The 16540-nt window shown below is 39.4% G+C and overlaps 1 protein-coding gene across 1 annotated transcript in view; it reads right to left on the bottom strand.

Moving 5' to 3' along the window:
• Positions 1–16540, bottom strand: part of THSD7B (thrombospondin type 1 domain containing 7B) — a 1037490-nt gene that overhangs the window by 100752 nt on the left and 920198 nt on the right. Inside the window, exon 17 of the mRNA XM_023730207.1 lies at positions 10509–10659. Coding sequence (XP_023585975.1) covers positions 10509–10659 — 151 coding nt within the window. The remainder of the gene's footprint in view (positions 1–10508; positions 10660–16540) is intronic.

The following is a 16540-nucleotide window of genomic DNA, read 5'->3' as shown; positions in this document are numbered from 1 at the left end:
ATTTTGTTCTGTAAGCCTTCAACTTAAGTGAGAATAACAGCACAATTGGAAGAGCGTAGTCAATGTCACTGAACTGTGTATGTAGAAATTTTTGAAACGGTGTATCTTTGGCTATGTATATTTTCACCGAAAAAAAAATGGTTGAGAATTTAGAGGGTTAATATGTTGTGCGGTTGTTAACCAATGTCATAAAACAACATGTGTACTACTGTTGCGTGAGAAACTATTTGTTCTGTAAGCCTTCCCCTGAAGTATAATAAAATATATTAAAATATATATATATAAATAGCCAAAAACGGAAGCAAGACAAATGAGAGAATATTCTCTGAGGGCTATGGCCAGCCCAAGGTTTGGAATAATTTCAGTCATTACTTCTCCAAATATTTTTCTGTCTACCTCCATACTATCCCTCAAGGACTCCAACTGGACATATGTTAAGCTGCTTGGTATTGCTCCACAGATCACTTAATTCTATTCATTTTCTTTCAGCTTTGTTTTTTTTTTTTTCTGTTCTGTGCTTTAGTTTCTATTGCTGTTATCACTAATCTTTCTTCTGCAAAATCTAATATGCTACTTATTAACCCTGTTTGGTAAAACTTTCATTTCATACATATTTTTTATCTCTAAAAGTTATATATGATTCTTTTCAATATCCACCCTCATTATATTCATATTTTTCTAAATTCTAGAGAAAACTCACAATATTTATAATAGTTGTTTTTAAATCTTTTGCCTTCAAATTTCATAATCTCTGTTATTTCTCTGTCTGCTTCTGTTGACTGAGTTTCTGCTTGTTTATGGGTCACAATTTGTTGTCCCTTTATATGTATAATAATTAAGTATGAAACACATAGAAAAATGCACATATCATACAGATGTAGCTTAATTAATTTTTACAAAGTGAAAATACCTGTATAGCCAACCCAGTGTTCAATAAACAAAATATTACCTGCACCACCTAGCTCCCTGTCATGCCTCGTTCTAGTCACTAGCCACTCCCAGACATTGTGAATGTTACATTGTTGAATGTCTGAGTTTCTCCACTTCCTTTTAAATGTGTTGGTGGGCAGTAAATTTACTTGTGGATCAGACTGATCCTTCCATTATTAGCCTTTAAATTTTGTTAGAGGAATTCTAAAGTAGACTTTACTCTAGGAGCAAATGGCTTGCACTCCACTACTAACCTAAAGGTTGGCCGTTCAAACTCACCCAGCAGTGCCACAGGAGAAAGCCCTGGTGATCTGCTTCCTTAAAGATGACAGCCAAAAAAATTCTACAGAGCACTTCTACTCTGTAACACATGCGGTCGCCATGAATCGGAATTGACTGGATGACAACGGGTTTGTCTGTTTGTATTCTGGGTTTCATTTAGCTCTCCTCCTAAGGCATGACTCTTACTGGGTCTCTAGTAACTGGCCTCAGGGATTGAAGAGGTCTCTTTGCGCAGGTTGTATGGGCTTAAAAAGTCTCCCAGACCTGTGTGAGATCTGGAATTTGTACACCTTTGTAGCTCTGCAGAAGTTATTCTTTGCCTGAATTCATTGAATTTTACTCCATGCATATGCAAACTAGTACTTAGCCAAGAACTCAAAGGAGATCTCTATGCAGATATCTAAATTTCATTCTTGGCCTGGCACTGTCCTCTTCAATATCTTGCCCTATAAATTCCAGCCACATCCATCTCCCCAGATCTCTGATCTCTGCCCCATCACCATGCTCTGGCTGGGACCTTCTTCCTTATACCACCATCCAAAAAGTGCCTGCAGCCAGAATGCCATGATGATCATAAGGCTCATCTCATTTCTTCCCTCAGGTTCATAGTTCCATGCTGCCTGTTGTACAATGTATGAAAACTACTGTTGTATGTATTTTGTCCCTTTTTCTAGTTGCTTATAATGGGAAGATCCTTGTTACTCCACCATTGCTAGAAATGAAAGTTCTCTGCCCTCTCTAGTTCTCTTTGAACTCATAATTATGCTGGTTTAATCATTAATGAGTTAATTAACTTTTGACACTTTGTATTAAAGTCATGCTTTCAACTTTTTGAAAATTATACTTCTACAAGGCATTGTGATTAGGTTTTGTTGTTGTATATGCTTATCCCTTAGGAAGATACATAAAAGTATTTGTGGATGAAATTATATAAAATGTAGGAGAGGGAATGGGGGGGAATAAACGAAACAAGGTGTTATGGATTGAATTGTGTCCCCACACCCCGCCAAAAAAAAAAAAATGTATATATATGTGGATGTAGTCTCATCTGGGAATAGAGTTTTCTTTGTTATGCTAACAAGGCTGTCACGGTTTGAATTATGTCCCCCAAAAAATGTGTGTGTCAATTTGGCTGGGCCATGATTCCCAGAATTGTGTGGTTGGCCTCCATTTTGTGATTGTAATTTTATGTTAAAGAGGATTAGGGTGGGACTGCAACACCTCCACTAAGGTCACATCCCTGATCCAATGTAAAGGGAATTTCCCTAGGGTGTGGCCTGCACCACCTTTTACCTTAGAAGAGATAAAAGGAAAGGGAAGCAGGCAGAGAACTGGGGATGTCATACCACCAAGAAAGCAGTTCTGGGAGCAGAGCGTGTCCTTTGGACCTGAGGTTCCTGCGCTGAGATGCTCCCAGACCAAAGGAAGACTGATGCATCACAAGGACCTTCCTCCAGAGCCGATAGAGAGAGAACGCCTTCTCCTGGAGCTGATGCCCTGAATTTGGACTTGTAGCCCACTGGACTGTGAGAGAATAAACTTCTCTTTGTTGAAGCTATCCACTTGTGGTATTCCTGTTAGAGTAGCACTAGATGATTAAACACAGAGGCCATTTCAATGTACAGTGTATCCTAAACCTAATCATTCTGAGTTATAAAAACAGCATATTAGACACCAAAGCAAGAACAAATGGGGAGTTGGGTGGAGGAGTGGGGAGACAGATGCCACATGAAGAATGCCAAAGAACCAAGTAAAACGGGCTGCAGAAGCTAAAGAGACAAGAATCTTCCCCTAGAGCTGACACACAGAGAGCCTTCCTGTATAGCTCGTGCCTTGAATTCAGACTTCTAGCCTCCTGAACTATGAGAAAATAAACTTCTGTTCTTTAAAGCCATTCACTCGTGGTATTTATGTTACATCAGCACTAGGTAACTAAGGCACAAAGTTTGTCGTAAGTGGATAATTGTACTATTTTTTCTAACTGAGAATTTCTACCATAAAATAGAAAGCACTTGAGAGAAGGACAGATAGAGATAAAGAGACTGAGAGCAACAGAATCATTATTTTGTACTCCGAATTGGTGATATTATGAAGCAAAGAAAACAGACAGTATAAGAAAAGAGTAATTACATATGCACATATTACATTTCAAAAACTGGAGCAACTCCAAGACTGCTTTTATTAAATGGCCATTTGCTCCACTGCAGGAAATGGGCTACCCTTCATGCAAGGCCTAACGTGGCTGAGAAATGAGAATGGTTCTCAAGGGTATTAAATTTCATTGCACCCGAGGCTAAAAACAACGTTTAAAATACTCCTTGGGCTCCTGATTACTGAATTATCATCTTCTGACTAGGGCCAATATTGGCTCAGCAGGAGAAAATAGGACTTACAGTCCAGATTACAAAAAATTATCATCATTGCCCTCCTCTGGCTTTCAGCTGTGAGTCAAAGAGAAGCACTAGGCAGCTTGGGGATCTTGACCATTAGACATGTCCTCCAGAGACAAATACAGGTGCTTGTTAATGTCATCTGTGTTAGTGAATGTCAGCAGAGGGTGATGAGGTGCTTGGAGCTGAGTACTAGCACTCAATAATGGGGCAAACTACTTCCCTGGAAACACAACTTGCAGAGGTAGAGTAAAGCTGCCAAAAATGCTGAATCACCAGTAATAAAATGTCATGACTGACAGCCATTGCCAAAAATAACACTGGAGCACCATGAATAAAGGATATTTTTCTTAACCTCAAATGCTTAGTTCTGGAACACTAATCAGTAGACTGCCATGCATTTCTTTCTCTTTTTTTAAAGCAGTGTCTTCGCTGGAAGGAATAACAGCAGTGTTCCATGTGGCTTTCACTAGTATATCCTGCACTCATAGGAAGTGAGAGAAAAAGGTACAGAAAAATAAAGAAATAAGATATATTTTGAAAGCACAATAAACTATGATAGAATCCAGATTTGATTACATTTAAGCTCTATGTACTTTCTTCTCAGAGTCTTCCTTTATGATCCTTCTTCAGAGGTTGTCCTGGTGAAAATGTCAAGATATGACTCACTGTTGTTGATCATGAGGTTGCATTTGGTCTACTGTTTAATGAGTCCAACTCCCACATTCTGGGGGGATGCCTTGCTACAGTTCTAACTATCCCCCGATGCACCCAGCTGGAGGTGAATCAATGAAAGCTCAGATTAGTTTGTTAAACCTAAGTCATCTTTCTGGAGAGGGTTTCCAAAGGCTTGCTTCTGAGACCATCTAGGAACTAGACAGGCCTCAGGCGACAAGCTGTGTCAATAGAATACTTCCCGAGCAAATACTAACGGCATCTTGAGACCAAGATAATGAGTCACCCCACCCTGTTTCTTTCTAATCTTCCTGCTTACAGTTGTTTTTCAGGCAATCTGACTAAAACCAGACTTCATGCATGTGCCATGCAATAGTAGGTGACTTAAAGGTGAACTCGGTCGCCATGTTTTCAGTATATGCTGCCATTTTCTTGGGAACACACACTGATGCCTTATGTTTTGGGAGTACGTACTATTAAATTAGATATAAGTCATTTTTCAATCATGGAGGTGACATTTTGTTTCTGTAAGATCAAGTAATAACTCATTTTACGTGTAGGAAGGGACATTTTCTGTGTGGTTTAAAAAACATACTACCTGTCTTTTGTAAACAATGTAAGGGGGAACTTTCATTTGCTTCTTCTACGTTTTTTTTTTTTTTTTTAAAAAACAATCCTGTATTAAGCAATATGCTGTGGTATTTACTTTATATGTATATTACCTCTAATCCTTAAATAATCTGGAAAATCGCTGTCATTGTCCTCATTGTCCAGAGAAGAAGAAAGTATAATTCAGAAGTTTAAGTAACTTGGCCATAATCATATATCTGGCAAGCATTCCAGGGCATTAGACCCAACCCTCTTTAATGATTCCATTGCCTTCATTCTTTGGCAACCTACTCAAATGAGGCATACTAGTCAACTTGGAAATAATTCTCCTTTACAAACCCAATAACCAAAAGCAAACCAAAAAAAGAGACTACAGATTTTACAGTCTGTAATATCCTCAAGGACAGGAAGTCCTATCTATTTCTTCTGCAGTAGTTGGGAAAGTCTAGCTTTGATATTTGTTGTTGTTAGCTGCCATCGAGTCAGCTTCCACTCATGGCGACTTTACGTACAACAGAATGAAACAGTGCCAAGTCCTGCATATGTTTTTTTTTTTTTTTGTAAAACTATAGGTAAGACAATATTTGTCATTTTAACATTTTTCACGTGTACAATTCAGAGAGACCAATGACATCAATCATATTGTGCAATCATCACCAAGATGATCTTTGATATGTTTGAGTCCACTGTTGTGGCTATTGTGTCAATCCATCTCATTGAGGGTTTTCGTCATTTTCGCTGACCATCTACTTTACCAAACGTGATGTCCTTTTCTAGCGACTGGTCTTTTCTGATGATGTGTCCAAAGTAAGTGAGCTGAACTGTAGCCATTCTTGGTTCTAAGGAGCATTCCAGTTGTATTTCTTCTAAGATTGATTCGTTCATTCTTCTGACAATCTATGGTATATTCAATATTCTTCATTAACACCTCAATTCAAATGCATTATGTCTTCTTCTGTCTTTTTTCAGTGTCCAGCTTTTGCACGTATGAGGGGCTGGGTCAGGCGCACTTTAGTCATCAAAGTGACATCTTTGTTTTTTAACACTTTAAAGAGGTCTTTTGGGACAGATTTTTCCAATGCAGTATGTTATCTGATTTCTTGACTGTTGCTTTCATGGGGGTTGATTGTTGATCCAAGTAGAATGAAATTACTGACAACTTCAATTTCTTTATCATTTATCATTATGTTGTTTATTGGTCTAGTTGTGAGGATTTTCATTTTATTTTTTTACATTCAGGCATAATCTATACTGAAGGCCGTAGTTTTTGACCTTCATCTCTAAGTACTTCGAGTTGTCTTCATTTCCAGCAAGCTATGTTGTGTCATCTGCATATCGCTGTTTGTTAATGAGACTTCCTCCAATCCTGATGCTGCATTCTTCTTCATATAGTCCAGCTTCTTGGATTATTTGTTCGGCATACAGAATGAGTAAGTATGGTGAAAGACTACAACCCTGATGCACATCTTTTCCAATCCCGAACTCACTGTGCCTCTTACTGGCTCTTTGAAAGCAGCAGGTTACTAAACCTCTCTGTGACTCAGTTTACTCATGTATTCACTGGGGAGGATCTATTTCACAGTGGCATTCTGAAGATGAACTGTGATAATAAATACAAAGCACTAAGCACATTGCCTGACACATGGCAGGCATTTGTAAATGGCAGCTAAGGTGCCACGTACTGTGAGGTGTTTATTAGATGTTCAATAAGTAACTGTAATTAAACTGAGATTTAGAAAGAACAGGACTTGGATATAATGACCAAGAGCCTTGTGAATCAAAGGGTGTTCCCAGAATACCAGAATCCACATCACTTGGAAACTTGTTAGAAATGCAAATTAACCTCACACCCATTGAATTAGAATTTCTGGGGGTAGGATCAAGGAATCTGTGTTTTAATATACTCTCCAGATGATTCGTACTTGTGTTAGTTTGGGAATCACTGACCTACAGGTGAAGGACTATTCATTTAATCTCTTATCTAGTGAACACTGTGAAATAACAAACAGTGGTAGTTGGCCAATGAATCCTTTGCTACACCTGTATAGTATATATTTATAAAAATACTGAGAACTGTGAGCTCCTCAGTGGCAGTGATGGTCTGTGACATATCTTTGGCCCCAGAGTGCAGGGCACATACTAGGAACTCAGTAAATAATTTTAATTAATAGTTTTCTTAAATTTCTTTTAATTAACTGGAAAATCTTCCTATTCATTATGTTTAAAAACACATTAAACTTATTTTACATTAGAGTTTTTATAGCTAAACCAAAATATAAATTTCAGAGTATTTTGTTCATATATAAAGAAATATAATTTGGTCTCAGAAATATCTTGAGGGTTGTTTTTTTAGAGCTTTCTTGTTTGCTTGTTTATTTGTTTAGCTCTAAAATACTTCCCTGTGAGGAAAAAGAAAAACAAACAAACCAAAGCCAATATGTCACACTGCAGACTATGATCGTTGAGGTTTTGTGTCAGCTTGGCTGGGACATGATTCTCAGGGGTCTGGCAGTTATGATGTAGTTTGTCAGTCATAAAATGATGTAATCACTTCCATGATGAGTTATTATATAATATGGTCACCTCCATGATGGGATCTGCATGAGTAGCCAATCAGTTGAAAGGGAGTTTCCTTGGGGGTGTGGCCTGCATCCAATATACATAGACTTTCTGACAAAGCCCACTAGCTTTTGCTCTGCTCTGTATCCTGCACTCAGCTCGTCAGCATCTGACCTTGGGTTCTTGGGACTTGGGCCAGCAGCCTGCCTTCTTACCTACCGATCTTGGATTCCTCAGCCTTTGCAGCCCTGAGTCAGCAGCCTGCCGTCTGACCTGTGGATCTTGGGTTTGTCAGCCCCTGCAGCTATGTGAGTCAGAAGACTCCAGCTTGACATCTGACACCTGACCCACGGATTTGGGACTTGCCAGCCTCTACAAATGCATGATACATTTCCTTGAGATAAATCTCTCTCTAAGACAGATTATCAAAGGAGAATTTGCTAAAATAATGGCCAATATTTAGAGTCCATAAATCAGCACATGGTATGGAGAAAGATTGTAAAATAATAATCATTTTCTTTTTCTCAAGAAATGAATATTGAAGTACTAATTAAACGTCAGGCACAAAGATTCACCTTGCTACCTTTGCTATGATCATAATCATCATCATTGTCAAGTACTAATTTACCTCCTACAATGTTGGGGTGCTATGCTAAGATCTTGCAACTTATTAAAATTTATGCCACATATCTAGATCTAGAGAAAATAATCAGGTGGGCCCTCTGATTGTTTTTTGCTTTTTGTCTTTTTTTTTTTTCATTTTGAAGTTTCTCTTTACACTTGCGATCAGCTAGACAGAGCAAGACCATCGTGCTCAGGCAGACCTGGGTGACCACTGACATGTGCTCTAACATCACAGCATGGCATCCTTATAAAACTTGGAGTTATACATAGTTTCCAGCACCTGGTCAGTTATATAATAGATGCTCAATGAAAGTTACTGTGTTGTCACAGCTATATTATCATGTAACTTGGAAGGTACAAAAGCACTTGAAGGAGCATCCCTCTCATTCCATGCTGGCAAACAAGTAACTGTCTATGTCATCTTCCAGACATATGAAAGGAGGTTAAAATATTATCTCTGTTTCTAATTTCTAAACACTCCAAAAATAGAGTGATTATGTTTGGAAAAGCAAACCTTGAGGGGAACAAAAAGCCACTTAGAAACCCAAAAAAACAAATTCAGTATGCCAGGCCATCACCACATTGTGTAAAATGCTCCTACAACAAAAATTTTAGCTCACTGGCCACATACCTTGACTTAAGAGGGCAACATTTTCATTGCAAAGTGATTAAAGCTTAATAGAGTCTTCTGTGAGCAAATTAGAAAAAGAAGTGAGGAAGATCATAACCTCTACATTTAATTAAACTTCTGCAGGTTGCTAATTCTTCTGCAGGTTGATTAATAAAGACTGCATGCAGAACACTCTTTAAGTGTGAATATATATACTCAGTCATGAAGTAATCATCCACAGAGCTAAAACTACTTGCTTTGTTTTTAAAATAAATATTCCATTTTAAAGAAAAAGATGCTCCGATTCTTCTAAGCAATGAGCCAAATATTTAAGAGCAAAGGCTTTGGTTTCGTCAGATACAGTAAGTTTTTTTGGCCTCAGCTCTACCAATTATTAAGTGTGGAACTTTGTGCAATCTACTTAGCCTTTCTGAACATCAGTTTCCTCATGTGTACAATGGGACAAATAACAGTACGCATGTAGCAGGATTGGTGCAAGGACTAAATGGAATAATTCTTGCATGTGCCTGGGACAAAATAACTTCTCAATACAGGTTAATTTTCATTATATTCAGGTTCATGCAAAATGAATGACATAGTAGAAAAAGCATTCCACTCCCATAAATTATTCTTTATTGGTGCCTTTTAATCTTAATGTTGTGTTGTCCTACTGCCAAAGAACAACTCAACACCTAAAAAAAAGAACAAACAAAAAAATAATAGCAGAGGAAAATCTCAGGGATAAAATTATGGAAATATCAAAGATAGGTTGTAATAATTAATAAGGAACTCTCAAAATAACACACTAAAAACTGAAAATATAAGATATTAACGTTTCAAACATACTTCCCATTTCCATCCAAAGATTTATCATAGTCTTGCCAGAATTTGAGGTACCTGGGTGCACAAACGGTTTGCACTCAACTATCAACCTCAAGGTTGGAGGTCTGAATCCACCCAGTGGTGCCACGAAAGAAAGGCCTGGTGATCTGATTCCAAAAGATTACAGCCAAGTAAACCACATGGAGCAGTTCTACTCTGTAACACAGCGGGTTGCCGTGAGTTGAAAACGACTCCATGGCAACAGGTTTTTTTTTTTTCTTTCCCCATGATGGTTGAAATCAAAGTATCCTATCTATTCTTTCCTTCCTAATGTTTGGACCCATGTAATATGTTCCTTTTCCCCATTTTGTCTTTTCAAACCTTAGGCAGAAATACAAGTTAAAAATACCAGAATTTATCTTCTAAGAACATTAAGTTGAATTACACTACTTGAAAAATGTTTGCTTTGCAATACTCCTATTGCGTTTCCTTTTTTTTTTTTTTTAAAGGTGAAAAATAAAGGCAAATGCTTTACACTTAGAAGAAGGGTTCTGCCAGCTTTGGGAGAGGCAGAAACATGGCGGTAGAACACTTCACGTTTGGGAAAACAGCAAAAGGCAAGACAGACCAACGCTAACAGAAGCTAAACTATACGCGAGCTATTAAGATATAATTAATTCTGCACAAATAAAAATAGAACAGAACCAGGAGATTATAATAAGAACCATTTTGGTATGAAAGAAGACCCCTTCAACGATGGGTATGCAGTCAAATCCTGTAGTGTGATCTTTACCAGCTCATTTTCCTTGTTTGTGTTACCACGATAAAGGCCTTGAAAGAATGTTAAATTGTTCAGTATCTCTTGTTGAAATCTTATTTTTGCTTCCTCAGGAAAAATTTTTCCTGTGCTACTGGAAAAATGCTTTGGAAAGCAGTATTGTTAGTATATAAAGAACAGCAAAGGCAGTACCGGAGAATCAGGGCACTGACAAGTGAAGAGAAATTACCTCTGGGCATTTGCTCCATGGTCCCCAGTCAGACATGACACATTCATTGGGGCACAGCAGAGAACAGGACTGGGTTTCTGGGGGAATTTCATCCTGGTTGCACAGGCTATTGTCCACTGCCCCGCCCTCAGTGTCAGCGGTATTCACACACCTGTAAGGCAAGATTACAACATAGTTCGATTACTTAAAGCCATGGAAAGTAAATTGAAAGCAGTTACATTGTATCATAACTACTTATTCTTAATGATAATTAAACATAAAATCAGGTTAGTAGAGCAACCAGGAAACAAAAATTGAATCTGCAGCCAATCAGCCTTTATTGAGTGGTAACTTGGTGCAGAAACACTTACTCAGCACAGCAGGGGAGAACAGTAAGACTAGAGATAGTTGTTGTTCTTGAAGAACTCTCAATCTAAGGAGACCCACAATATTACTCAGGTCCAGCAGTGAGTGAATATTCTTTTTACTGTATCAAATCTAGAAGCCTCTTTCTCTGAGTAAATCCATTATTTTGTAGTTAGCCTGTGTCTTCACACTTCCTGTGGCTCTCTTGGAACTTCCCCCAAATTTCTATCTTGTACCATCTAAGCTTTCCTAATCTTTTCCAACTCATTGCACATAAGCTGGACAAAGATCATGGTAAAATGATGTGAAACATAATTTAATATGTTAACCTTTCAGTTATTTTTTGCATTTCAGTGAAGCGTTTTCTTGTATAAACCAAAGGGCAATAAGCAAATATTTTCAAGCAGCTATTGAGCACACAGTATAGATGCACACATTGTAGTTACTTGACCTACTCTGTGTCCTTTTTTGAGATAAGTGCGGGAGATGGTGAGATAAATAATTATTGTTGATGAAGATTTAATGAAAATCCAATCAAATTAAAAAAAAACAGGGTTGGCAAGGATGTGGAGCAATTATGACTTTTACCTTGCTGGTTGGAGCATAAACTGTGTAGAAAACTGGCAGTATCTACTAAAGCTAAACATATACATATGATGTAACCCAACATTACCACTACTATCTGCATATGCAAAAAGTGATCACCGCCCCCAAAAAAAAACCAAATGAAAATGTTCATAACAGCTACTATTCATAATAAACCAAACTAGAAACCATCCAAATGTCCAGGAACAGTGGAATGTATCAAAATATTGTGGGAAATTCATCTAATAAAATACTACATAGTAATGAGAATACGTGAGCTGTGGTTATATGAAGGAACATGAATGAAGTTCACAAATGTAATGTTGAACCAAAAGCTAAACACAAAAGAGTATACACCATATCAAACCAAACCTGTTGCTGTCGAGTCAATTCTGACTCATAGGAACCCTATAGGGTAGAACTGCTGACCTTTTGATTAGCAGCCTAGTTCTTAACCACTGTGCCACCAAGGATCCATATACCATATGTTTCTATTCATACAAAGTCCAAAGACAGACAATACTAATGTATCATGGCAGAAGTCAGAATACTGGCTACTATTGCAGGAATGGTAGTGACTGATAGGTGCTCAGGCAGTGCTGGTAAAATTTTTTTCTTGGAATCTGGGCTGGGTACGCGGGTGTGTTCACATTGGGAAAACTCATCAAACTGAACCCCTATTACTTGTGCATGTCTCTGTATTTATATTAATAGCCCCTGTTATTGGGAGCCCCAGTGGTGCAGTGGTTAAGAGCTTGGCTGCTAATCAAAAGGTCAGCAGTTCGAATGCACCAGCTGCTCCTTGGAAACCCTATGGGGCAGTTCTACTCTGTCCTATAGGGGTGTTATGAGTCGGAATTGGCTTGACGGCAATGGGCATGGGTAGGTTATTGAAAGCTTGTTGTCTGTAGAGGGTCACAAAAAAGGTCTTTGGGCTAGGGAATACACAGTGCAAGATATGGGCACCATGTTGTAACCAAGGGTTTAGGTAAAAGTTTACATACTAAGAACTGAGATGTCCACCCTAGCTTGAAACTAATCTGTATTAGTTTGTTATTGGTGCTGTAAAAAATTACCACAAATTTAGTGGTTTAAACAATGCAAATGTTTTACAGTTATTTATGCTACAAATCCAACACGAGTCTCCCTCGTCTAAAATCAAGGTGTTGGGCTGCATTCCTTCTGAGGATCTCGGGAAAAATCTGTTTCTTGACTTTTCTAGCTTCGAGAAGCTGCCCATACTCCTTTCTCATGGCCTGCTTCAAAGCCAGCAGTGTTTTATCTCTCTGTGCCTTTCTTCCATAGCCACATCTTCCTCTGACTGACTCTCTCTGCCTCCCTTTCTACTTTTAAGGACCCTTATGATTACATTAGCCCACATGGATAATCCAGGGCAATCTCCCCTTTTGAAGATCCTTAATTCACACCAATAAAGTCCTTTTTGTCACGTAAGGTAGCAGTGGACAACTTCGGGGCACCATTATTCTGCCTACCACACCAGCGTTTTTCAACAGGTTCCCAGAATACTAGTAGCTAGGATTATCTACTTTAGGCATGATTTAAAAAGAGATTATTATGGCGATTATGACAAACCCATGAACAAAGACTTAAAAAGACTGAAATTGAGGGGGGTGTCCAAATGAGAACACTCTTGTGGCTATCCCCTACACACCCTGCATCATCCCTTTTCTTGCCATATCTCCCTTCAGTCTCATCTCATTTCTACTCATATTCATTGCAAAACTGCTCTAAAACACTGTCTAGATTTGCTGTCTCCACTTTCTCCCTGTTGACTACTTTTGAACTCACTTGAATCATGCTTTATGACCATATCAGAGAAATCTCTTGTCAGGGTCATCAACAGACTCCACATTGCCAAATCCAAAGGTCAATTCTCAGACTTCAACTTGGTAAACTTCTCAGAAGCACTTGAAACAATTGATTACTCCCACCTTGAAACCTTTCGTTTTTGACTTCCCACTCTCCTTGAAGGGTTTCCTCTTACCCCACCGCCTCTTCATTCTCAGTCTCTTTTGTAGGATCATTCTCTTTGCTCTAATCTATAAATGTTAGAGTAACTTAGAGATCAACCTCTTCTCGTATTGATCCATACCAAATTTATATGTACAAATGCCCAAATTTATATCCCCAGCCTCAGTCTCTCCCTTGAACTCCAAACTGTAATATCTCAGTTGAAAGGTTAATATCATCTCAAACTTAATGTGTTCAAAACCAAATTTCTTATTTTCTCTCTCAAATCTGCTTCTAACTGCTTCTCAACAGATGTATCACCATTCCTACAGTTGCCCAGGCCAAACAACCTAGAGGTCACCCCTGACACTTTTATTTCTTCCACAATCACTTTATCAGAAAATCGTATGTTCTCAACCTTCAAAATATATCCCAAATGTGACCTCATATTCCAGTCTCTTCTCTGTAACACATCCAGTATGGTGCTTTTCAAATGTAAATGAAAGTATACTATCCCCCTGTCTCAAACTTTCCATACCTTCAGGTTGCTGTTAGAATAACCTCCAAAGTCTTCACCTTAGAAGACTCTACACGATTTAGGTACTGGCACAAGCCATGTGGGCCATCTTGCTATTACTCCAATAAGCCAAGAAGGTTTCTGCTTTGCACACTCTCTCTTCTTGGAATTCTCTTTCTACAGATCTTCACATTCATTCAGGTCTCTCACTTCTTTCAAGTCTGTGCTCAAATGTCATTTTACTGACCAACCTATCCAAAATAGCATTCTCCATCACTCCCACTCAATTTTATTTTTCTTCTTTGCATTTCATAGCAGAGACATTCTATTATATATTAATTAATTAATTTTTTTCTGAAGCTATAATTTAAGTTGTTTGAGGACAGAACTTTGTTTTTTTTCACTGCTTTATCCCCAGTACCTAGAGTAGTGCCTGACATGTGGAATCCTGGTAGTGTACAGTTACATTCATAGAGGAACCATAAAAATGCCTCCTAGTTTGGAGATTTTAAGAAAAAGAAGAGAAGCTGTTTCATTCATTAAAACATAGGCTCTAATCTGGGACAGAGTAGCAGGGGTAGGGGTCTGGGACCATGCTTTCAGGGGACATCTAGATCAATTGGCATAACAAATTTTCTTAAGAAAATATTCTGCATCCACTTTGGTGAGTGGCGTCTGGGGTCTTAAAAGCTAGCGAGTGGCCATCTAAGATGCATCAATTGGTCCCGACCCACCTGGAGTAAAGGAGAATGAAAAGCACCACAGACACAAGGAAAGTATTAGCCTAAGAGACAGAAAGGACCACCTAAACCAGAGACTTCATCAGCCCAAGACCAGAAGAACTAGATGGTGCCCGGCTACCACCAATGACTGCCCTGACAGGGAGCACAGCGGACAGTCCCTGATGGAGCAGGAGAGAGGTGGGGTGCAGAGCTTGGATTCTGGTGGAAGGACCAGACTTGATGGTTTAATTGAGACTCGAAGGACCCTAGAGGGCATGGCCCCCAGGCTGTTAGCCAAGGACTGGAACCATTCCCAAGGCCAACTCTTCAGACAGAGATTGGACTGGACTGTTGGACATGTAATGATGCTCATGAGGGGTGTGCTTCTTAGCTCAAGTAGATACATGGGATTGGATGGGCGGCTTTTGTCCAGAGGCGAGATGAGAGGGCAAAGGGGCTCTGGACCTGGTTGAGTGGGTGCAAGAGGTCCGGGGTTGAAGGGAGGAGTGTGCTGTCACAATGTGGGGAGAGCAAGTAGGGTCACGGAACAATGTGTGTGTAGGTTGTTGTGTGGGAGACTAACTTTAGTTGTGGACTTTCGCTTGAAGCACGGCAATAATTAAAAAAAATTAAAAAAAAATAGGCTTGACTTCGGCAAAATGGCACTCTAGGCAGAAGCACCACACCTTCCCTCCACAGCAAAGATCCGAAAAACTAAGCCAGAGAAAACAGCAATCCTGAAACTCTAAAACATCAAATGAAGAGATAAAGAACTCAGCCAAGCACCAAATGGCGTGAGAAAACTGACAGAGAATGGAGAGCAAGGAGAGATTCATGCAGAGGTCCCCTATCAGCTAACGCAGCGCAGATCCACCATCTTGGAGTCCTATCAGAGACCAGTAAGTAGGGGGTATGAGAAAGCAGCTTCACGGAGCTTCCAGCGGGAGACAAAACAACTGGTAATTTGCGATATATGCTTTCCCACCCCCAACCCTTCTTCACCCCCACTCGGCCTTCTCCGCTTCCCGTGGCCGCAGTCTCTTATCTGGGAAACACCGGCAGCTTGGATTCCACCCTCCCACACTGGCCGGCTCTCTGAGTGCCATTTGTTGGCTGCTGGTGTTGCTTTTTTCCACTTCTTTTGATTTCTTCCTTACCTCTTACCACCTCCCCCTCCTTTCGCTCAAATACCTGGCTCCGTGCACCATCTTTGCTTCTTCCTGAGGGGCTGCGGAGCTCCGTTCGAGGTAGAACTGCTTCCCGGTCTGGGCTGCCGTGCTGGCGGGATCCCGAGGCTTTTGTTTGTTTTTGAATTGTTTGCTTGTTTTCATTTCCTTTTCTTGAGTTAGGAGCCCGTTCTGGCCACGCGGTGCTGCACAGCTTTGGACCTAACCCCTTGGCTTGTGCAGATGCGCAGACGGATACCTGAGGACATTTCTTTTTTCATGGGTTTTTTTTTTTTTTTCTGTTTTTTTTGGGGTTGTTCTCGTTTCTTTTCATTTCTTTTTTTTTTAATATTTGTTTAGTTTTCTTCCCCTCTTTTTCCCTTTTTGTCTTTCTTCATTACTCAGTTTCTCATCTCTCTATACCTTCCTTCTCTTTGTATTCCCTGAATACCTGGCACTGAATAACTCTACGCCTTATAGCCGGGCTGTACTGCAACACCTGAGAACAACTTCCCCAGACCTTGTAGCAGCACCAGTGGGATCCCTGGGAGCGCTGCTGTTCTTTTTCCTTTCTGATTTTTATTTATTCATTCTTTTCTTCACTTTTTTTTTCTTCTTCTTTCCCTTTTTATTTTTCTCCATTTCATAGTCTCTCATCTCTCCACTCCAATGGCAAGCTCCCCTAGCACTCTTTTTTGTTTGCTTGTATGTTTTTGGCTCCTGTTC

This window comes from Trichechus manatus, unplaced genomic scaffold (assembly GCF_000243295.1).
Source record: "Trichechus manatus latirostris isolate Lorelei unplaced genomic scaffold, TriManLat1.0 scaffold00033, whole genome shotgun sequence".
NCBI lineage: Eukaryota > Metazoa > Chordata > Mammalia > Sirenia > Trichechidae > Trichechus > Trichechus manatus.
Note: the sequence above shows the minus strand (reverse complement) of the source record. Positions and strands in the feature narration are given on the sequence as shown.